Consider the following 24,956-nt stretch of genomic DNA (forward strand, 5'->3'; position numbering starts at 1 on the left):
CATAAATGTTAAGTAACAAAAGGAAGGAACTGATCACCCTTGTTAACAATTGAATTTAACACTTGAATTTAATCCCTTCAATCGCTGTATTTTTCTAGTGCAGCCTGAAGCCAGGTCAGGTACAGCTGCAGTCTCTTCCTAGGTTCCATCAAGACTATGGCCAAATGCAGACCCATGGCTTGAGCATCAGCAACATTTCTCTTCCCCTTCCCTTTTGCAGTGCTGTATGTAGGAAATCAGGATGATGCTAAAATGAACAAAAACCTGTGGCAACTCCATCACAAATGCCACAATCCTGGAGTCATTTAATCTTGGTACCTCCCTTACCCCTCTCCCAGTCTCATGACGCCATCTTGCTTTATTATCTTGCCTGATGAAGAATTCTTGGGTATCCAAAAGCCTGTATACCATTTTGTGACCTTCCTTGAGCTGGTCTAATAAAAGAGACTGCCCCTAATGTGTATTTTTAGAATAAATCACAGCTTACTTGATTCCTTCAGACAAAGTCTGCATATCCCCAACAGAAGCAAGGGCAGAGGAACAAAGAGGCACATATAAGAATTACTTACCAAATGCAATCAGCACCAGTGTGTAAGTAGTCAATATATGGAAGGTGATTTTGGTCTCGAGACCAGCATGAGGTAGAAAAGACCATGCCAATGTTTAGCCAAGGAATTGTCACTCCTAAATCACCAAAATTAGATTAGAAGAAAACATGGTTAATGCCAAATTTCATAACTTAATAGTCTTTTTTAAAAAATGAGAATTGTTAAAGGTATATTGAAAGCCATATGTAACATATTGTCACCTGAAAATTTAGATCTTACCAGAAATTGGGGGGAGGGGGGAGAAATGACAGATTTCACAAAAATGAACATGTCCTTAATCTGATTGGTTGAATAATTTTTTGATCCCTGGTCCTGATGTTAACACACAACAGTATCTTAACAAATCAGCTCACATAGCTTTATATGTGAATATTAATTTAGCTTTTGCAAAAGTGTGTATTAAGAGCTAAAGAATGCCTCTACCAAAAACACGTACTGCTCATGATCAAAGTCTGGAAGAAAACAGTATTTCCTTCCTCTGAGGAAGCTGAAGATGGGTGATAGATATACATATTCATCCCATAATTATCTCCACTGGTAGATGCAGCAGCACTACTGAAAGTGCATGAGAAAATGGCAAAGCTTTTTTTGACTGGAGATGATAGTGAAAATAAATGATAATAGCAACATCATATAACTATCAGCTTTGACAACTGTCTCAACCTGCCTTTGTAGAGTAGAAATCACCAAAGATTTTCATAAAGAATAACAATAACAACAAAAATCTTACCACAAATTTATTGAATAGTAATGAACAGGTTACAACAGATTTGAAGAAGTCAATGAGTACATGATCTGAATTATATGTTTAGCCTCCACTTCAGTTTCATTTTCCTTTTTATAATACAAGAAACTGAATTGAACTGTGGCATGATTGTTGTAACGGACAACGGAAATCTTAGCAGCCTCACTTGGAAAGAAGTATGTCCATCTGCGCTGAACAGACTGAAGGGTCAATGGATAGCAGAATTACAAGCAGTTTAAATGCTGCCATGATAGAAAGTTTACTGAATGTTAATTCATTTTTAAACAGCATTTATAGATGCCTGGTTCCAGGGAAGTGGCGAAAATGTGGTTTATTCAATATCTTTCTGAGTGCCACAGCTGTAAGTATGGAGAAAGTACGTCCTCTTACCAGGCACAGCACCAAGATGTCGCAGGATGGATCCTGTGTTATTAGGAAGGACTGTTAGGTTCCACCCATGCCTGTGCAAATTAAGTAATATAGACAACCGTAAGCAAATATTAAATGCCAACTGAAAAAGAGCTGACATAGCCCTCTGAAGAATATGTTAAAGCCCATGCCCAAATGTTCAGCTTCTGGTAGTGAGCCTCTTCTTTGTAAAGAAAAAAACAGTCCTCTTCCTTGCACAGAAAAGTCTAAGTACAAACAGTTTTCTGTATGATTGATCAAAAATCTTGCATCCATTTTCAGTGGTATGGCTAATTTTTTTGAAGAACTAAAACAACCAACAAGAAATTGAGATTTCTTGGTTAACTTTCTGAAAACATTTATTTTTATAGACTTCAATAATTAAATTAAAAACACCAGCACAACTACTTTATTCATTTTAATAGTCTGTGTGATGTCCTGTTCCCAATGTAGAAAAACAAATGAACTAAATATGCAATAATTTATTGGTGACTAGAATTACTCTCTGATGACAGACTATATGCTGGTTGGGAATTCTGAGAGTTGTAGTTTTAATTCAATTAGATGGCTCCATGTAAAGGGAGGCTACTATAATGCTTTCATGGCTACTTTGAAAGAAGGAAGCCAGGAATTAATGGCTAACTGTATATTTTCATCCAAAACAGGGTGCAATTCAAATTTAAGCACACTGACATAACAATACCATGTTTGGGAAACGAATAAAGTAACCTAGCAGAGGGAGTAAATGAATTCAGTACACAACATAAGAAAGCCATTCAGCTTTTCTATATAATCAGCCAACCAACCAACCCTCCACCTCCCCACCCACAAAAAGGATTGAAAGAATCCATTCTGGCAGTAATTGAAATGTATGTTGCCTTTTAAATCTTTTGATCTTGAGAAGTCAAAATATTTAACTGTAGTACAAGCATGTGCAATTTTATGGCTCTCACAAAAGATTTTGAGCTGAAATTATATGCTTCTCACTTGGGGCTTTATAGCTATCAACGCACAGCACATCACATGGATCAAATTGAGTAGTATCTCAATAAAACAGTTAGGACCTACTGTTGTACTGGCCAGAGCAGATGCAAAAATCAAGCAGAATTCTAGATAATGTTGCCATATATTACCTTGAAAAAGGTTCTGATTTTCCCACAGGGAAGCCACTGCCATGGGTATTGGTGTCCACTTTCCCACAGTGCACTGCTACATGGCAGTCCTTCTGTTCTACTAGTCTCCAGTATTCTTGCTATAAGGGGGGAAAAAAAACTACCCAGTTTTAATAGATGTTTAAAATTATGGCCAAACATAGTATCTCAAACATGTTCCCTGCCATTTTCTTAGAAACAGCCCTTTCTTTAGCAAATGAACATGCTGTAGATTTGTTAAAAACAAAAAAAAGTCCTTATTATCTTTCTGATCTCAGTCTTCTAACAGACAAAATGTTCTTTGTTGGCAGTATAATAATAAAGGCCTTTGGAAAGTATGCATTCCTGTAATATTAAAGCAGAAGAATAGAGAACACCCTGCTACAGCCTGGGGTCTTTCAGCTAAATTGGAAAATTGAAAATTCTGGAAGTTGTAGTTCCAGCAAGATTGTGGAAAGCTGATGTAAAAAGAGGAAGAATTACCATAACTACTTAGAACTGATAGACAGTGAATCAACTGGAGTCTTTTCTGAACATTACTTACTCTTTTTTACGTAAGGTCAATCATCCTTGGCCATATGTTAGTGGATGAACTAGACTCTTCCAGGTACAGCCACCAGCAAAGGAAACTGTTCAGAATCTAACCTTAGGATGTGGTGACTTTCACATGCATGCTATCTGAAATTATGGGGATTGTAAGGAGTTTCAAGGAATTTGAGGGGTCCATATTGGGAAAGACCATCTTACCATCACCACCCCTTCTGGCTGATACTAAGACAGATTGTGAATATTCTTTTGTCCTAAACATTCTTTTCCTTAAACACAGGCTGGCACATTCCCTTTTCCCCTTCAGAATGCCTTTTAATGCATTTTAATGCAGGAATAAGAATCTGTGAGTCTGCAGCTCCAAACAGCCTCAATCAGATGCTGAGAATGCTACAAGTTATAATTCAACCATCTATAGGATGATAGTTCCTCATTTGTATTTTAAGATCTGCCTCCTTTTTTCTAGTTAATACTTCTCCTTTATTCTTAAACCTAGCAATATTTTCACTTGTCTTTAAAGCAACCCTACAGTTAAAATTACATAATACACTGCATTCATGATGACCAAGATTGTATCATTTCCTTCCTGCCTGCCTGCATCCAGTTGATATAACTTTCCATATAAAAGCATGGTTGACGTTACTTGTTAGATGCTGAGGACTTTTCATATGAAGGGGAAAAAGCATTTGAGTCCAGAATAAAGACAGGATTTAATATTGGCATCTCTCACCTCTATTTCTGCTGCTGTGGGGTCTTTGCTGAAGCACATGCTCATGACGTTTCTTGCTGTTCGGTAAAAAGTTGTTAAAGAAACAGACCTTCCCTATGAAATAAGAGCAAAAAAGGGAAGAATTATGATCCTACATTTCCCCCCCCCAAATATCATAATGCAATTAAATACCAGAAATAGAAAAAATACATGATTTGGAAAAGAAAATTTATTTTGCCACCAAGAGTGTTGTTGCACATTTCTTGTATTTCCATCTATTGAGTCCCCCCCTCTATTTCATAGGCAGTTGGCAAACTGGTCGGGCTGTGGATTGTTTTTCAATAGCCAGTGGTACCACAGATTCTAACCGATCTGAAAAATGCTGACATGCATCTCAACTTTCTCTCCTTAACAGATGATTCTCCTTCTCCATTATTATTAGTTGCATAGTCAGCCAGATGTTTAGACTGGATGTGGCATTTTTATCCACCTATCGAGTCTTTCCCAAGGCCCTGTGATAGGCAGTTGTTGTTGTTTGATGGTGTTAAAGGAATCGTCGCAGGATGTAAGCTGTTCCAAGTAAAACTGCATTTTGCAACTAACTGATGGTGATTTTGTCAATGCTGATGGTGTTCAAGTGGTGCTCCAGATGTTTTGGGATTGCACCCAAGGCACCTATTACTATTGGAACTATTTCTGCTTTCTTTTGCTACAATCATTCTACTTCTATTTGCAGTTCTTTGTATTTTGTGATTTTCTCCAGTTCTTTTTTTCTATTCTGCTGTCTCCAAGTATTGCAATGTCCACTATCTAGACTTTTTTGTCTTTCTTATCAACAATTTGGGGTGTTATGTGACAGTGCTTGTCTGTTTGAATTCTAAAGTCCCAGAGCACTTTAGCTATATTATTATATAATTATATACAGTAGTAATATTATTGTATAATATTACTTATTTAAAGAAAAATGGGAAAAGTGATAGAAAAATAGAGAAGACAGCATTTTCTGGATACTGCTCCCCACTCCCAGTTCTGTGAATGAACCAGGGTGATGGCACAGTAAAAGTCTTGACCAGAACTTTTTGTGTTCCCAAAAGCTACTGTATATTTTATGCTATATGTTGTTTCAAGAAGCTGATGCAAGCAAGGAAAGAAAAATAATAGCAACTTTTCCCCCCCCAAAAGTTGATTGGTAACTGCCAATTCATATTGGTTCTGGAAAGCACAATGAAGACTTCTTCAGAAATGTACTGACAGGTGTTGGTTTCAGGGAATTATTGCAGGCAAGGTAGAAAGTTAGATAAATTTCCTTCTACCAGATAAATTCTGAAATCATGCCAGACGTACAAAGCTAGAGATTCAAAACCAAATTAAAAATAAGAACAACAGATTCAGTATTCAGCCATATCTCACTAATATATTGCAAAACCGAACTCAAATTATTTCCATTAGAAATAATAAACAATAAAGGAATGTTACAAAAACTTCCACATTATGAACCAAGAATGCATCATGATTGCACAGCTGTGACTTTTCTCCGTCATTTAGCTATTGTTGCAAAATTTGCTTTCAACTGGAATACAACTATGTCAATTTCCCATAATTCTCAGCCAGCATGACTAGGACTTATGGAAACTGATCTCCAAGTATGTGGAGGGCATCCAATTGGAGAGGCTGATGCATGGCTTTCAGCTCAGTAGTGGGAATATGCCAATATGCCAAGGTTTCTGAATCTAGTGTTATCTAGATGCTTTAGACACAATGCCCCTTGTCAATGGTAAGGGATGATGGGACTTGTAGTGCAATATATTGAAAGGGCACCTACTTATTGTATAATGCATTATGTCTTTATAAAGATAGAGGATCAAGATAGTGGTAACATTTTAAAATGTGAATTATTCTCCCACAACAGGTTTTCATTTATTTTAATGACACACATTTTCAAGATTCTAATGGGAGTGTATGGACTAAAAATGTTTTCAGGTGTAATACAACTCTGCAACCATCTTTTCCTAGTTTTTAGCACCTGGCTGGATTGTGGAACTCGAAGTTTTCTCAGCTGGTATATAGCATGGATGGAAACACAGAGTGCGTGGCTTAACAGAATTCTATCTACAAACAGCTTAAATTAATCAATTCAATCTATTTATATTTTTCTACTTATTTTATAGGATGTGCTTATACAAAAAACAACCACACATAAAACCCATTAATACCATTTCATTTCAGGGTAAACAACATTATGTGGGGTGTCTTTGATACATTAATTGTATGATCATACAATTTAAGATTTGCTGCAAATCATTTTGGTTCTCAGCCAAAAAAATTCATATGCATATAAAAATGCATGCACGTTCATGTCCCAAACCAATACTGTTCTAACTGTACCACAAGCATTCCATATGTATTTATCCATAAATATACTGAACTACTAAGGAGGCATCACACATTCTTGTCATACTCCCTGTTCAATGGTGAATCATTCGCTAGGCATTCCACTGATTTTCACACATGTGTTACCTTCCATTACATACCATTCTTATTGCATTCAGCAGCCAACCTTCAACACCAACTATAGCTCACACCTCTTCTGTTGATCATATGCATTCCCTAAATCAACAAATAAGCTTTCTTTCTCATATTCATATATTACTCAATGAACTGCTGAAGAGCAAAAGCCTAATCTACATATCTTCCTGGCACAAAGCCATGCTGCAAATCTTGCTCATTATCTCCTCTTGCACCCTTATAATCGTAATTCTGCCAAACATTTTCTCAGGCACACTTAACAAATTACCCCCTCCTCCAATTTTTACATTTGTTCTTCCTATCTTTCCCTTTGTAAAGGGGGTCATTCTTCCAATCATCAGAGTTTAATTAATTTAAACTAATTGAACAGCCACTCCATAAGGATACCTCATCTATATTTTAACTTTTCTCTATCCACACAATCCTTACCTACAACTTTACTATTTTTCAACATTCTCACAGCATTTAAGACTTCCTTTTGATCATTTTTTTCCCTTGGATACTAATATTTATTTATTTATAACACTCCTTTCCATTCTACTCTTTGGCAAGTAACTATAATTCCTATACAAATCTCTGAAATAGTCCTTTGCATTCCCTCAGTTCAGTTTCACCCTAAATCATTTCCTATTATTGTTTTAGCCCTAATTATTTACATTCTGTAAGATGCCTAGAGTTGTAATTGTGATGGCTTATAAGATGATTGCCTGATTAAATAAATGAATTCTCCAACTGCTTGGGGATTTCCCGTGAGCTGGAAGGCAGTGTTGCTCAACATCTGATTGAGCTTTGGAGTCTGAGGGGGCCAGAATCTTTGAAGTTATTACTCCCAAGTTGCCCCATCTGTCTATCTCGGTGTGCTCCTTGGTTTACTGAGGATTTTTGGCAGATGAATGCCAGAAGAACCACTTAGAACACCATTGGACAAAGACAAAAAGAGAATCTATGGGTTCCTATTTTCATATACACCCACAACAACCTAGATGACACCAATTCATACCATTGAACATACATTTTCGTTCAGAACTAAACCTATACCTTCATTTCCCTGCATGTGTTTATCAATTCCACAAGCTTAGACTATCTTCATTCACATCTATTACATCCTTCCACTTTCACATACATAACATATCTATTTTTCTTTCATTCATTTGATTTGTTACTTCAAGGTCCGTATCATATGTTTCTCTTACATTTCAAATTGCCATCTTCCAGATTTCACTGTCATCACTAGATGGGCCGATACTCAACTCCACTGCCCATAATGGCTTTAATCAATCTAGACTTTCATCTACTATTTTTTAAAATAAGTTAAAGAAGGTGCAGTACCATCCATGCCACCTGCAATATTCCCTGGTAACTCTAAGGACAGCACTAGTCAATGTTGGCATATTTTGACCGCCATGCCACAAGTGCAACCACAACTCAGTTTTACCTGAAGAATACTGGGGCCTCTAATCTTCAAATTACCTTGCAGGGCTACATACTACTGGCTAGCTAGGAGATACATGCAGAGTAGAAACACTGCTCAAAATATTTTTCCTAGCCAAAAATCTAGCTTGGAGTACTTACTCTAAAAAAGACCCCTGCTCCTTAAAAAGAGGAAAAGAAAGCAAGGTAATTGGTTATTACAAAAGATTAAAGGTGCCCATCACAGGAAAAGAGGCTATAAAATCCTTAAATCTCAGAGTTTCATGATTGTAAATAAAAGGAACAATTAGGTGAAATATTTATTGGGCCAGTTTAAAAAAAAAAAAAGCCTTGAAAGTGCTATTTCTCAGCTATCCAATTTGTGTCTGTAATTTGGGGCTTACCAAAACTATAAAACTAATACCAGCAGATTTTAAATACTTGCTTGTCAATTTTTGCCAAGCAATTGAAAGCAGAATCTATTTTTAACAACAGGTAACCTTTAGGGACAGATGCCCTATATCAGAAGTCCTTACAACAAAAATAATTAGATTTTTCACTTGACATAAAGAAATCTCCAGTGAAAGCTTTCTCTTACCCTTCTCACATTCCAATTTTTGCCTAAAATTTATATCACAATGTCACTTTGATCTTAAATAGAAAAAAATGCAGTATATATGAAAATATTACTTTGCTTCTTGGTTCTATCTCAAAACAACTGTTTGGATATTTAAAGGATTTCTTAAACAAAAATCCAAAATTCCCATCTGATCATTTTCTGCTCACAGATCCTGAATTCAGATACATTCTAAATGCTATGTGAACTTGGCTTTAAGGATCACAGAGCTCATAAGCTATTTTCCCTGGTTTGTAGTTTAAAACTTGTCATTTGTCTGAGCTAAAAAACTATGACCTGTACTTGCTCTGTAAACCAGAATTAACCATGATTTCATCTATGTTTCTAATCCTGCTTTGCAAGGCAAGCAGAAACTACACTAGGTCACTTCAGATAAAACAAACTACATTCTGATGCACAGTGAGGAATGGTTGAAGTTCTTGAGGTTAATGCATATAGCACTAAAACATAATTTAAATCTCTATTTGACCAGCTTGCAGTGATGGACTCTTTGGTATTAAACACATGCCTATGATCATGGCTCTTCCAAATATCCATTTCTTTTTCTATTCAGGGTGGATTAAGTGTACCTTTACTTACATAAATTGCAGAAAAGCAATGCCTTTAAGAAAAGTAGCAAAACATCCATACATATTAGAATGAATTTCCTCTTGTCTGGCATTCTCTTTTCATAGGCATGTAGCTAGATCATGATCTGCTGCACAATCTCATGCAGCAATATTAAAAAAAAAAATGGATTAAATGAGGTTAACTTGAAGGTTAATGTGCAAAAAGATCCAGCCATTGTTATTTAGTTTTATACTTAGTTCACTTTATTTTGGTAACTAAGTTTAGCAGAACAATAAAAAAAGGAAGCTGTAGATATTTTAATAGAGCTAACAGAGCCAGGTGTATGAGACTGACTCAAGTTATTGAATTAGTTAGTGCCTATGTATTTTGGCTGACAGTAACAACTTTTGCAGCTGGAGCAGCAAACAACATATTTTCGAAGAGTCGATCACAGCCTTTAATGAGATGGAATATAAACTATGCTGTCAAATTGGATGTGACTAAAAATGTAATACTATGGAAAAGGAATCCATAAGATAAAATATCTTAAAGGGAACAAACACTGCTTGGCAGGCAGAAGAGGCATCACAAATTAAAGAGGCCAAGTCTAATAAACATGTGCAAGTAACATAAAACTGGAGACCTAAACGTGGCATATGCTAACTCCCTTCTGAAAGAACTTTTAAATTTAAAATAACTTTAAAAACTTAAACAAAAGTAAAAGAAAGTTGGCATGACGTAAAGGAAGCCATCAGTCTTTAGTGTCATTATTTCCCAGAATACTCCTGAATTATACGCAGACCAAATGGACATTCCTAGAACATAAAAGGGTAACTTGGCTACAACCTAATGCTTGGTTTGTAAATGTGCATAGTATCAAAACAAGACAAAGGTAATATAGGAGCTAATGGAGAGTATCTGGAAGATTAGAAAAGATGGGAGAAAGTAATTCTACCAGTTTGCTTTCCAATAAATGAGTGTTCTGTGAGCATGGTTACTGTAGTAACCATTTTATGAATGGGCATGCCTTCCATAGTGGTCATATTCTATGAGTGCCAATTATATGCTCTACAACTGTGAAATTTGACCATGTCCCCCAAGATTTGGAGCCCTGAAACAAAGAATGCTGCTTATTGTGTGCAGTCAGGGGATCATTTTCCTACTTTGTTCACTAGGGTGCTTCCAAATGAGGTTTTTATGCTATCATCACCCTGGTACAGTCAATTTTCAGGGGATCTAGATGATGTTGTCTTCATTTGTAGCCTAGTCCTGTTTTTTTTTGGCAAGGAGGAAAAAATGGAATAGCCGTTCCAAGTTTTTTCCCTGGTTGCCCTAGAAACAAGCATCCTCAAACTCAAATTTAATCTTACAACATTCCACTACATGTTTATTGTGCTATATAAATATGAAAAGATGATGACCCTGTAACAGGTAGTTTTAGCTATGATTTGATGATAGGGCTCTTAAAATGTAATCAGCCTCAAACCACACCAAACTACTGTTATGGAAAAAGGATTACTTGTCACAGGGAGAGTTGCAGATGGCAGGATATCCCCCAACACCACAGCCTATTTCTGTGCTGAACTTCTGTACTGTGTCAGAAGGAAGGCATTGATAAGACAACCCAGGACTACATGTTTTGTAGGCCAATATATTGCAACTGTATCAACCAAATGAAAGCCTGAATATGGATATGAGTTTGAAGTGGTTATAAAATATGTATTTTAATGTGCTATTTAGGGTTAAAACTAAATCATGAATTATCTAAAGATGGGGAGACAGATTCTTCTAAGAACCTGGGCATTTCTAAGGACAATACTCAGCCACCATAACCCTCATCTCAGATAATAATAGGCATGAAAATATATTAGCCAAGATGGTTAACTGGCTCTCTAGAGCATTTCCCCAACTAAGAAACTGCAAGATGTGCCTGGACCAGAACTCCCAGAATGCCCAGCCAGCATGCTCTTTGGCATCAGATTGAAAAGATTTGCACTAGACTATGTTAATTGGATGCAGGAAAGTCAAGCTTATTCCCCAACTAAAACTTAAGACAAGACAAGGTCTCACACCTCTTTCATAGTGACAGAGATGGCAAAGATAAAATGATACTAATTCCATATACACTGTCTGGATCCCTGTGCGAAAAGAATGGGATATAAATCTGACTAATACAAACATAAATGATATTTAGTGTAGGAGTATCTATACAGATCTCAGTTCTTGAAAATGGCTATTGCTCTGAATAAAATCACTGACTTGTGCCTCTGCAGTCTTCCAGGCAGCACCTAATTATCAGTTCATAGTGATGGGATAAAGAGCAGTGATGGAAAAGCAGTGAGTGCTGGACACAAGCACCAACATAACAAAACAATGTATTTCTTCCTCCCTTAACATTTCAACATACTCACTCAATCCAACCTTGCTAACAATTACACAGCATGTGGTGGTGCCAGATGCTTAATATAGTGGGAAGGCTGCCAAATCAAACTGAGTGGAGGAGTCAACATTCCTTTGCAAATGGATGATGTGCTCAGCGACAGGCAAAATAAGCATTCCAAACCACTGTTTGCACTAAATCAGAGCTGGCACAGTAAGTGAAAATATGAAAAGTGAAAAAATGTTTACATTTTGAGATGCACTTTCTAGCCAAGACCCCAGCAAGATTTCTACTTACCTTGTATATACATTTGTGGAGGTCACAAAGAACACCAATCTCCTCTTCTTCTTCCTTTGTGGTCTCCTTTTCCTGAGAGAAGAGTCGCCGCCTACCTGTTTTTTGAGGGACCTCAACTTCTTTTGCTTTGTTCCGGAAGCCATTTTTATGAACAACGCCATTGATGAGTCCGTTTTTGGGCTCGTAGCGGGGCAGAGACTGGAATTCATAGTTGTTATCTGAATGTACTTCCAAAGGACCCCTCCGCTTTTCTAGAATCTCCTTTTCAAGGAGGACTTCTTTTTCCAGTCTCTTGTGCTCCTCAGCAGAGAGGGAATCATAGGAGAGTAGATACTGGCAATAGGCTTCCTGCAGCTTCGCTAACCTGTCCTGTGCAGTTTTGGGGATACGCAGCATGTCTGCCAGCTTATTCCATTTCTTGAGGTCAGTCACCTGCTGCATGCCCCCCATTTCATTGATCAACTGGAAAAAGCAGGCCAAATCTAGCTCACAGCCTCCTAGAGGTCAATGCAGCAGATAAGCAGGAAGGAAAAAACAAGGAAAACACAGGAAATTGTTAAGGAAATTGAACCCAGACCACATTCATTCAGGCCTAATTTTCATGAATATGTCTGGATAGTGTCAATTCAGGTTGTAGATGAAAGCAAATTTTCATGTAAACTCAAAACCTCTCTGTGGAAAACCAGAGGTCAGGGAGAAGGATTATAGTCTAGCCTTTCCTTTGCCTGTTTTTTTATGGGCAATTAAGAATGTTGCAACCCAGATATAATTATATGGACAGTATGTTAATTAGGTATTATTTCTTTGCTAGTTTTCTAAAGAAAACAAACAGAAATAAATAAAAACAGCCCCCTTCCCCCATTATTCTGATTACTTCATGGATCTATTATTGTCTTTCCATTTTCAACTTCCCTGCCTGCTGATATAGAAATCTACCAAATTGAGAATGGAATCTGCTTCAAATAGGATATGCCTCTTTCTCTCTGCTTGTATTTGAACACATCACCATACCAAAATATGCTTTATTTGATTTTTAATCAGCACCTTTGAATATAGCCAATTGTAGTTTATTCCATACACTACAGTTAAACAAGTTATGGCTTAGTGCAATGGGTAACAAAGTCTGTGCCCCCTTTACTCCATGCCCATCAGCTTACACTGAAATAGCACTTTTCTTTCCCTTGCCACAAAAGCTAGAAGGAAGAGTTGCTATTATAGAAAATTCTGCTGTAAATGTCAGTAGTTGAATTAGTGTTCCTACTGCATGACACAGACTGGTCCAATTTAGTTTTGTTGTCACTGTTAACTACTATTCCACAGACCAAGTGCAATGTATGCTATACCTCATATTTTCAATATAAACATAAGCAAACTGATCATCTTTGGGGATTTTAAAAAACTGGGTGAGACCAGTTTCTAAGGTGTAAGAATGGGGACCATGTGCAACTAAAACAGAAAATGTCTGCTGACTGTGCAAAATACTGGCTGAGTTCACACATCACAAGTAGCAAATGTTAATTAAGAAAGACAAGCTGTTGGGTCACTCCTACTAGGTATGGCTAAACAAGCCTTGACAAATCAATATGTGATTTATCTGGCATATGTGTGAACCAGGAAGACTGAATAAGCCAAAGTCATGAGCAAATAATAATTTCTGATAATTGTTTATTAAGAGAAGAGCAAGCCAGAATTCTTGGTTCATGCATAATATTAAAAAGGACAGCTTTCTGTCTGATTTGTTTAACCACATTTTGCTGAAAGGAGCTAAGCAACAGGGACTGAGCAAGATGCACTCCTACATTATTCATTCCTAGCAATTCTATCTCACATGGTATCTTAATAAAGACACTATCCAACATGACACCCACACGTTAATAGCAGATAATGTATATAAAAATGGATTACATCCAGACCAAGTCGTTTAAGCACATAGTAACAAGCATGACATCCCATGCCAATAGTAACTATACTAAATAGAAATAGAAATGAGTAAGTAATTAAGGGAGCACACTCATCAATACAACTTGTTCTACCCTTAATCATATACCAGGAAGACAGACTTTTGAAATGGTACAGAATTGTACCCACCACACATATGGTATAAGAAACTATCAAGCATACTGTCCTCAGGCCACTAAGAGATAGTGTATGCAGAATTATGTTTGGGGCTACCCACAAATCATATGTGAATGTGTCCTTTAACAGAATGAGAGAGTAATGTGTCTATTCCAATATCTGCTTGGGGCACATAATACTTTGAAGAATTTGGGATGATTCAAAATCTATTTGGGGTGGGATGTTTCTCACTTCCTTACTCATTGGTAAGGAGGCACAACACATGACAAACTGGAGAGCCAGATGTGAGTTTTTGTCAGAATATTACTACTCCTTTTAAAGTTAACAGAAGTTAACAAATATAGCAAAGGAAATTTACAGGATTCGCTCTGGAAATATTCAAGATTTTTAAAAATTATTAGTCTGCTGATACTAACAAGACATTAATTTTAATAGTGTCTGAATGTTTAAATATGTGAAAAGCAATTACATAAAAAAGCCACTTGAATTCAAAGAAGCAAGGTATTAACATAAAAACCTGTTCTTTAGCTATATCAGCTGGAGCTCAAAAATATTCTGCAACAAGCTTGATATTACAGTGTTTGCTTTCATGGTATCCTATTCACTTTCTCAAAACATATTGTCTTGACACTTCTTTTCTTTGGCAATTATTTAAAATTCAAGCTTCTTTTAATAGAACTAACACTTGAGCTAATAGTTTTATTGAAAAACAGGACTTTTACCAAAAAAATCGATGAACGCCACAGGGAAAATCTGTATTGCAGTCTAATCATTAGCCTTAATCAGAAAGATACACTTTTTTGTCCTCAGGCCAGAAAAGATAGGCAAGCATTTGAATAAAGCAAACCCACTTGGCATTCTTTTATGATATAAATGTTATATACAAATAACAAAGAATTAAATTTTGTTTCAAGTACAGCTTTTCTCTACAAATCAAAGCCTGTAGACGAAGTGAGACCTACACAAGAATTCAGAAATAACTTGATTCAGAGTTAATGCCAAACAGCAGTTTACCAGTCTGATTCTCAGGAAGACATGTTCCCAGCACTGCTACAACATTGAGGACAATACCAGAAATGGCCAGCAGTTCCTTCTTTAGCCTTTGATATTCTCTTAAGCGCTGCTGGTTGGCTTTGCCTTAGAGCAATGGTTCTTAAACTGTCTGACCAATTACCCCCTTTCTTGGTCTTGAATATTGTCATTACTCTCACAAAAGAAACCAACTCTCTTTGACACAAACATCTTGGCAGTGGCAGACCCAAACTGGATCCTTGACAAACAAACAAGCAATTACAAATTGCTCCATTACCCCCAGGATATGCACAAATTATCCCCAGTTTAAGAATCACTGCCTTAGAGGACCTGTGGGCCAGTCTCAGGTTCACACATCTACCTCCCTCCTCTAGCAAGGCTGCAAGGGAGGAAAACAAAAGCTTCTGCTTCCGCTGAAGTTTTCATTCAATTGACTGCAGTGAACAACACTACATCATGATATAGGGAACATCATCCAAAAGTTATGCTACAGCTCTGGTATAAGCAGAAACAAACCAGTGTCAAAATGGACTATTTTAACTTGTTTTAAGAAACACTAGTGAAGAATTCACAAAGTGTGGTAACATGCACTGAACTTATGATGGTATCAACCATTTCTCTCTTCTTTTCCACAACTGTACCCAAAGAGAGTGGGGATGTACAAGAATCCAAGGTTCGTGGTAGCTCATTCTCATCATGCTAAACTAAAAGAGCTGGAGAAAGGGAATGAGATGCCTGTATGACCCATGTGTTCCACCTTGCTGCTGCAGGCTCCCTGATCCACTCTGATTTTATTCCTTTTTAAATTCTGTATATTTAAACAAAAACAGCGAAGCTGGCATGCTGCAAAGTCAAGTCCCTGTCTCCAGCATTTTTTTTTTTTTTTAATTTACAAGAATACCAGTGGCCTCCACTAGATCTTTTGGTTTCATGGCTGGCCATGTCCACTGCAGTAGCCAGTTGGCAACTGTACAAGGCTGCTTGTGGTAGCCACAGCACGCTCTCAAAATTCTCAACGTGTCCATCAGCTCAAAACTGTGGCCTACTCCTGATTCAGTGTTCACCTGAACACAGTAACACTAAGTATACACATGAGCGGGTTTAACAGAAGCACAATAAATTCTACTAACTAAACACTTAAGATGGTAACTATCAGATGCCACTTAACAAAACACACTATTGATTATATCCACAAAGACTGTACCTCACAAAAAAGTTAATGTCTTTTAAAAATGTACTGTGAGATAATAAAAAAGTGCTTAAATCACACTTAATTCAAAAGCTCCTAATTATAATTTATTACCAGTAAAACCTTCCATTAATTTAAAAATCTACTTCTTATTCCCTGGAAAGAAAGGCTATATTTAATATTTTCTTTTTTATTCCCAGAAGCATTAGATTCTTGAAAATAAAAGTAGCATATTGGATGAAACCCTAAAACTTGATCTTACCAATTATACTTCTGTTAACCTATCTAACTAATTAAAGCTTAATCTTTTTAGGAGCCAAGAACATTTATTAATTCTTGAACTGCTTAGGAATAAAAGGTAAAATACCTTCTAAATAATACAAGCTGTTTTCGATGGAATTACTGTTTCCACAAATACTACTTTTTAAAGCATGTTGTCATATGCCTTAGACAAGATGGTATACCACCACCAATTTTCTTAAATAAACATAGTGCAGATTCTATTCCTTTTAATCACCTGTTGCAAAAGACAATGAAATCCACATTTTGCAACACTGCAATAGATAACTACTCGTTATCAAAAGTTGTTAAATACCTGGGAAGCATCGAAAATGGTCGTTTCAGATATTCAACTAGAAATCTCTTAAGAAATGACCAAGGTAAATTAGAAGGAATTTCTTTTTCAAGTGAGCATATTTTTGAATGAGGAAAAGAAAACAGTTAAATTTGGGGAGGGAGGGGGGAGTTGTATGCTCTTGATCCATACAGCTTCCCTGGAAACCCCCTAAAATCCAAATGTGGATTAGATGAGGTCTATCTCATTACATATGTGTCTGACACTGCTTCTCCAGGCATAAGATAAAATACTTTTGAAATTTGAGTATGTTTGCTTTGGAGAGAACTGCTCTGTAAGTGATAAGGATGGGATAAGTCTCTAAATAAGTCACAACAGAGAAACATCCCTGCATTGCACTTGGCCTACGAAATGGCATGGACATCTACTGCTTACCCTCTACCACTGGTTTGTGTTCACAGGGGATTAATCTGAAAATAAATCAGTGCTCAAAATGGTTGCTTGCCATGAAGAGCAACAAAAAGTCTGTGGGAACAAGAAACTCACCTATGAGTGGAAGCTCATCCATAGTAATGCCCTGAGATTTGAGGTGCTTCTTGATACAGGCCAGACGCTGCACATTGGGCCCCCAGCGCCTGCTGAGTTTGTGAATGTGCTGGATCTGGGTCACAAACCGCATCTCTTCATTCAGCTTGCACTCGGGTCTCCAGTCAGGAGGAGGGATCACCCTGCACATCCCATACTTCTCAACCTGAGCACGGACTGACTCGATGTATATCAACGGGTCATGGAACTCCTTGGGGGAAGGCCTGAGAATAGGAATCTCTTCCATCATGGCCCACCCAGACTTGATGCTACCTTTCTCGTGCTTCCCTGTTGAGTCGTGTGGCTTGTGCAAGGACTCTGTTTGAGAGGTAGAATAATGTTCACAGGAGGCATTTTCCGTTTTGCTATGTGCTTGTTTCCCTGGCGTGTTCTTCCCAGTAGCAGCTCTTTTCGGCCTATTCCTTTCCAGACTTTTCTGTGGCACTTCCTGACTTCCAGGCTTTTTCACATGGCCATTCAGCAAAGGCCTCTCCACAGATGGTGCTTTTTTGCTTGGGGTTTCAGCCACGTTGGCGGCCCCCTTTATCTTCTTGACCGGTGACTGTATTTTGTCTATATGGTTTGCTTCTTCCAGCCTCCGTTTTGAATTGCGCAGCCCTTCCCTCAACTGCCTCCCTACCTCCTTAGTGCATGTCTTTTGGTTCAACTTGCCATTGACCTTGACACCGTTAATAGCTGTATTGTTGGGCTTGGCCACTCCAAGGGATAGCACCTGTTTACGGGTTTTTGCATTGCTACTTTCCATTTTCCCTGAGATTGTATGGTTGACAGGTGTACTGAGTTTGTGGTGATTTAGTTTGGTTTCCTTGACCAGTTCTTTCTTGGCTTTGGTGTATGTGACAGTTCCCTTAGTCACTGTTGCAGTGTACTTCACAGTTTTGGACGGTGAAGGTCTGACTTCTCTCATCTTTTTGGCACTGGCTGTATTTGCACTCAGAGTTGACATTCGAGTGATACCATTGACCTTTGAAACCTGGAGAATCCAGGAATATCACACAGCAGGAGGAAGAAGAGAGGGGGAAAAAAAAAAAAGAATAATCAGTGAATACTAGATCACAATAAAGGCTTTACTCCTCTTAAAAGCCCTTTGGAAAAAAACCCATGCACTTAGTTACAACAAGTGGTTCTACATGCCAGTGTTATGCCACAGATTTCACTTAGTAGAAAGCAGAATTAGACACTTCTTCTATAAATGAAAAAGTGAAAATATAGAAGAAAGTAGCATGAACTGTATGCATATCTTTAGGCCTCTGACACTACCCACTGAATGAGGCAGTGCTTCTGTTTCCTAGCTCTGCTTTACTGTATAATGGGGCTATGTAAGAGAGCACATATTATGGTTTGGTTCTAGAAAGGGTCCAACGTTATTCTGGGCCTGTGACTATATAGTACTTGCTGCCATGTTTCCTTTCACCTTTTCCAAATCCTACTGTTATAAAAGCAATTTATGTGTATATGGAGGCATCTAAAAGCACCTGAACTTCCAAAACAATGTAGTGCTCAGGCAAGTGTAAATTAGTGATGATAAGAATGTCAGGGCAGCAGAAAGAATAGCAACTAGGATGATAGTCCTAATTTTTTTCAAGCCTGAAAGTGATCTACAGTAATCTAGGTCTATTTTGGATTTGCCCAAGATCACATACATAAATGCAACCATCACAGGATGCATCTTATCTCCTCCCAGTCAATACTTGTTTTCTAATATTAATGTACTGCATTACCATCTGCCACCTATAAGATGAATAGGTCTGACTATCTGACTAGGAATTAAGGACCAGCACGCTAATGCCAACTTTAAAAGAAAATATTTCACATCCATCCTCCATCACAGTTTAAACCCAATTATATAATAATAAGCATTCACTATAAGGATACAATATCTAATATTACAAGGAAATAATCTAATATGCACCCAAGAGATTAGTCTGGCTCTGAATGATCCAGCTTCTAGAATGATCTCAGGAGGTACATGTTAAAATTATATAATAAACACTTGATCAATAGTTATGCTATGTGCAGTTGTTATTATTTTCTTGTTGCTGAACACATTTGGTATCAAAGCAGTTTTACTTTTATTCATGAGGAATAATTTAGCATAGCAATTAATGCCCCATGAAATTGGCCTTACAATACTTAACTACAAGTATTGAGGTCACTGGGAATCAGTTGCAATTAATTTTTGTTAAAATTTTCACAGTATTTAACTGTATCTGTCCAGAATTTGGTCAATATCCAGCTTTGCCAAGGTCAGTTCTAGAATAATTATTCCAAGAAAAGAAAGAAACTAACATTGCCATTTATGATATTTGCCCCTAAGTGATTTGCAGCTGTAGGAGAAGGCAAGGAATTTCTATCTCTTTCTACTTAATATCATCCTTAATTTTGGTTGTTACTTTTTAAAAAAATTAAAACATGTATAGCTGATTAATGTTTAATGCTAAAAATTAATAGAACTGAGGATGGTAAGCAGCAGGATTTGAGGTAGTTTAATATTGCAAAATTATATTATTTACCTACTGAAGCTCAGCAAATGTTAAGAGGCTATTGAAGATATGTGGGGGGAGGGAAGCAGAATGGTGCAAAGTTTTGGACAGTAGTACCTTCCTAAAAGTGACAGTTTGATCAACAGCATATTTGGCTAAGTGTGAAAGTATTTAAAATGATGGCACAAGAAACTATAAAGCTGAATCAATCTCCTCCAAAAACTGTCCTTCCCATTTAGAACATTGCACAGATGTGGAGGTTGCTAGCTGTTATGCGTCTGTCAAATTTCCCCCTCCTGCATGGTAACTGAAGGCTAATCCTGCATTTTGCTTGTTTTTCACTGGAAGAAGATACTGTTCAACAAAGCAAGCAAGCAAAGCACTTTGCAATAAAAGGCATCTTTGGCTTCAGTCACAAAGATTTTTTTTTTTTAATTTTGGCTGCTCAAAAAAATAAAAATCTTGGACAAAGAGTATTTAAAGTTCTATGAAATTATGTATTTTCCCTTGAATGACAGAAGGGTCTCTGCTCTACCTGCATCCTAGAGTCAAGTGAAGTTAGTGTAGAAAATTGCAATTCTGTACATACATGAAGTTACAAAAAAGGAAAAAAAGAGTGTCCTGTTTTACATAGTATAAAATAAATGAAATTAATGGATTCAGGGTACTAGACTAGATGGCTTCTTTTGTCTCTTCCAACTCTATATAAATTTGATGCAGTGACATAAATGCAACAAACATTCAAGCGTGAACAATTCTGCTTTCAGATGATGAGAACCTGCACATAAGACAATCCCAGGATATTCCTAAATAGTATCAGCAATAAGGAATAAAGTGTTCTTGTTTCAAATGCTTGCTAAATCATATGCATGTAACAGATACATCGAAGCACAAGTATATAAAAGAGAGAGGAAAACCAGAAGAGATTTTTGAATTAAAACTGACTCCTTTTAGCAGAAAGCTGATATAGAAATACAGATATGAAATGCTGCTTCACCATTCTTAATCCCTTGATTTGGTGGCCAGTGTATAATCCCTTCTGCGTTTTCTACTCTCTAAACTTTACTGTATTCTGATGCTGAACAAACAGACCACTTATGCTGGATGTACTGGGGCCACAGTCTCATTATGGTTTGAACCATAAACTTCCATATCAAACTTTCAGAAAAGCACCATCTCAGATTCTGTATGATACAAGAAAGTGACTATATTAAACACATTGGGTAGCATGAGAATAAGACACAGAAGACTTGACCAGATTATATATCATATTAATTAGAGTTAGAAGTGAAGGCAGAATGAAAAATGTTCATAACTTACTCAACTCTTTCAAAAATATACTTTCTTGAATATACAAACATATCCAATGCCAATTTTTTTTCTCACTGACACCTTCATCTGACTCCTGAGTAATAGCCTTATAAACCTAGTAAGCATTTGCGTTCCTTAGAACTTAGTATGTAGAAAGCACAAATTGAAAAATCCGAGTGAAATATAATTGTTGCAGACCTTTTCCAGTTCTCTCTAGAAATACTGAACTACATCTAGCCTTAAGTGAGTACAGTTTTGCTCATGCAACAAGATTTCCTAGCGTTCTCTTCTGTCTCCCAAATATGCTGCAGGAGTAGGGAAGGAATTCAGGATGCAGCCAGGCAGAGGACTTCTACTCCTGAAAACAAAATTCCCTCTGACTGTCCGTACTTCAAGAGGAATAATGCTATTTTTCTGCCACTGCAGTTTCTGCTTACACAATGATGTAACATAGCTGAGTGAATAGTACTACTCTCTACTCCATTAAGTTTTCCTACTTAATGGATACAATACTTAATTTTTCCTCATATTTTGAAGTAAGTGCTCCTTATCACCAATTTAGCATTTATTTTTCTGAGATATATGTTTAAATTTCTTTTTAAAGAACATCACCAGGAAAGGGAAAGTTGCAGCCTTATTTCTGAATAAAATTATGATAAAATAAGTCCCTATTTTTTCCTACTCTGGAAACCCAGCTAGAAAAATGCATATAATTTCCCTACATCCTGAACTCCCATCCCTTTTTCAGACATTTGAAGGGGTTCCTTTGATCTATTGTTTCCAAAGGAACTTTCTTTTTAAATGGGTAAGAGTAGTAGTGGTTGACACTAATGAACTGTATTTCAGTTTTGCCTTCCTTTCTCTTTAATAAGAGAACAAAAACAGATTACAAATGGATCACAATGCCATATTGAGCCTCTATAAAATTCTGTGAATGAAACAAGCTGATTGTTCAATAAAAGTCTTTTGAAGAAGCTTACTCTCACACACAAAACCTTTAATAAATACCGACAAAAACATTTAACAGGTTCAGATGGCTAAGCTTTTATGAAGAACATTTATGCACAACAGGGTTACAACAGTAAATGGAGAGGTAAGACATTAAAAAAAACCTCAGGGGAAAAAGGTACAATAGGGAATTAAACAGCAGCCAAGGTGAAGTACATTTGGCTCATGAAGAGTGTGTGTGAAGAGAAACGTCGAGAATAAATGGCTACATCTAAGGAAAAGATTGTGCTAGAGCAACATTAGTCAGAGATGGAAGTAGAAAGACAAAGTACCAAATTGGAGATAAGCTTCTGAGAAGCAAAATGAAAAGAGGAGCACATGTGACTGGGGGAAAGAGAGAAGACAATTGTGAAGAAAGAAAATGAAGCATAAAACTAAAAGCCTGAGCCAAGTGCAGAGAACAGTGGAGTGCAGATTGCCCAAGAAAGTGATTATTTTAGCAGAATTCTGAGGAACAGAATTGGTTCCTAAAAACAAACAAAAAACTTTCTTTAGAAGTCTTTTATAAACTCAAGCCATAACCATCTTTAGAAACGGCTGTGGTTTCCAACACTTGGGGAAAACAAAACTCTTCCTTATGACAGGTCCTCTCCATGCATGCAAGCTCCTTAAATTGGTGGAAAAATGTAATCTATACTAAAACTGACAAGATAAAAATGCATAGTATTGTAGGGGAAGTTTTAGAAACTGCACCCTACCACAACTAATTTGGTACATAAAAAGTACCTAAATAAAGTACCTAAACCTCCAGCTAGATCCTTCTGAGCCAGCTAAGGAACTGCATGAGTGCATATGCTTTGTAAATACACTTTTTACTATCTTCTAAAGTTGTACATACCATACACACATAACTAATTCCTCAATTTGTTTCTAAACAGAATGTTCCTAAACACAAAGATGACATTAGATAGCTAAACATTGAATTAAACTTTTACTTTTTCAGGTCCAAAATGACCTGTCTGAAAGTCTCTCTCCAAAAACATGCTTCTGTACATTACATCAACAGAAAGAACAGAACTCACTCAAATACAATACACAAATCCCATAGTAGACTGCTTAACTATTTATATTATGCTGAACAAAGATCTTCAATACAGAAAGAAATAAAAAACTGAAAAAAACCCTATCCAATTATGATAAGTAGGTTCCAGATGTTACACTGTTCACAAATTCTGTCTTTATAATTACCTTAAAAGAGCCTGCTGAGGAACCAGTATCAAAGGAAGCAAAAGTAATTGTGATAGGCAGTTTCTTACCTTTCTACTGTTGACATGTCTCCCCCCATTAATCAAAAACCACAACCTTTGTGAGCCAGTCTAATAAAATGGCTGCACTGCCCGCTGTGCAGGATCACCATAGAGGTTCTAGAGTCAGAATTCCATTCCGAGGCAGTGCTTACACTGAGCACATAAGAAAGAAGTTAATTGAATTGTAAAAAGTAACAGTGATAAATCATTAGATTTCATCACTTGTTACACTACACAAGCTAATCAGTTAAGAATCACCACACATACACAAACATGAAACTGTTTTTTCCTATTTCCCCCAATCACAGATTCAGAGACATATTTTATCTTCACACAGCTCTTACTCAATTGTTTTAAAAAAATAGACACAAATGTGTTCTCCTAGTTTTTTTTTTTAATGAATTTTTTTTAATGAATTAGTATTACAGTATTAGCTTATTTAAAAAAAGGAAGTGTAAGGTCTCAGCTCAGTCTTGGAACAACATTTGATTGCTGCTTGTGTAACCAATAGAGGATATTAATGCCTTACTCTTCCCAACTTCTTGACCCATCAGGGATTGAGAAAGGGGCTACAGAGCAAGGAAGAGAAAGCATGTAAGTAGCAGAGGAAACTTACACCAGAAGAGGAGAAAGAAACATGTACATCCACAAAACATAAAAGATCTGATAGAAAAGTGGAAAAGGTTTGGGAGCCCAGAGCTAAGAGAGAGAAAAATTCTCTTTGGGGACAAAACTCATAGGTTGACATTTTTCCTACATTCCTAACTATAATGCCAAGAACTAATGCTAATATTATATACAGGTAGTCCTCACTTAATGACCATTTGTTCAGTGCCTGCTTGAAATTATGATGGCGCTGAAAAAATGGACTTATGACCTGTGCCTGAAGATGTGGCCATTGCAGTGCCCCCATGGTTATGTGATCAAAATTTGGGCACTTGGCAGCCCACCTGCACTTACGGCTGCAGGGGTGCTGTAACTCCCCCCACCTACCTATCTCCCCCATCTGTGCCCTTTTAACCGCCCTGCACAGCAGCACTTACTGGTGGCAGTGCCGGGGCTGAAGTAGAGGCCCGAGGCCTTCAGCAGTCTCAGCCAGCTGCCATTGCCCCCAGGCCTCGACTTCGGTTCCAGCTGCCACTGAGAAATGCTGCCTCAAGCCCCACACCACCGGCCTTTGCCGCCTCATGCTGTTTCCCAAGCTGCACCTCTCATTCCTTCTGCAAGCTGGAGTCCCATTCTTGCGAGACCTGGGGAAGACCAGGAGGTTTCCAAAGAATCACGAGAATGGGGCACTGGCTTGCAGAAGGTATGGGATGTGTCGCTTGGGGAGGGAACGAGAAGCACAGCTTGGGGAAGGAACAGGACACACGGCTTGCAGAAGGATTGAGAGGTGCGCTTGGGGAAGGAATGGGACACACAGCTTGCAGAAGGTATGGGACGCACGACTTGGGGAAGGAACAA

General features: G+C 37.4%; 1 protein-coding gene across 3 annotated transcripts in view; it reads right to left on the bottom strand.

The window, feature by feature from the left end:
* Positions 1-24,956, bottom strand: part of JARID2 (jumonji and AT-rich interaction domain containing 2) — a 242,979-nt gene that overhangs the window by 17,787 nt on the left and 200,236 nt on the right. For all 3 annotated transcript variants that reach the window (XM_088130622.1, XM_088130623.1, XM_025169216.2), the window contains 6 exons: positions 17,384-18,416; positions 11,967-12,463; positions 4,189-4,281; positions 2,895-3,013; positions 1,744-1,814; positions 570-684 (listed from right to left, as the gene is read on the bottom strand). In XM_088130622.1, coding sequence (XP_087986748.1) covers positions 570-684; positions 1,744-1,814; positions 2,895-3,013; positions 4,189-4,281; positions 11,967-12,463; positions 17,384-18,416 — 1,928 coding nt within the window. The remainder of the gene's footprint in view (positions 1-569; positions 685-1,743; positions 1,815-2,894; positions 3,014-4,188; positions 4,282-11,966; positions 12,464-17,383; positions 18,417-24,956) is intronic.

The sequence above is a fragment of the Python bivittatus genome, unplaced genomic scaffold (assembly GCF_059951505.1).
Source record: "Python bivittatus isolate LINGU-HERP-01145 unplaced genomic scaffold, Pbiv_v1 ctg000840_np1212, whole genome shotgun sequence".
Taxonomy (NCBI): Eukaryota; Metazoa; Chordata; class Lepidosauria; order Squamata; family Pythonidae; genus Python; species Python bivittatus.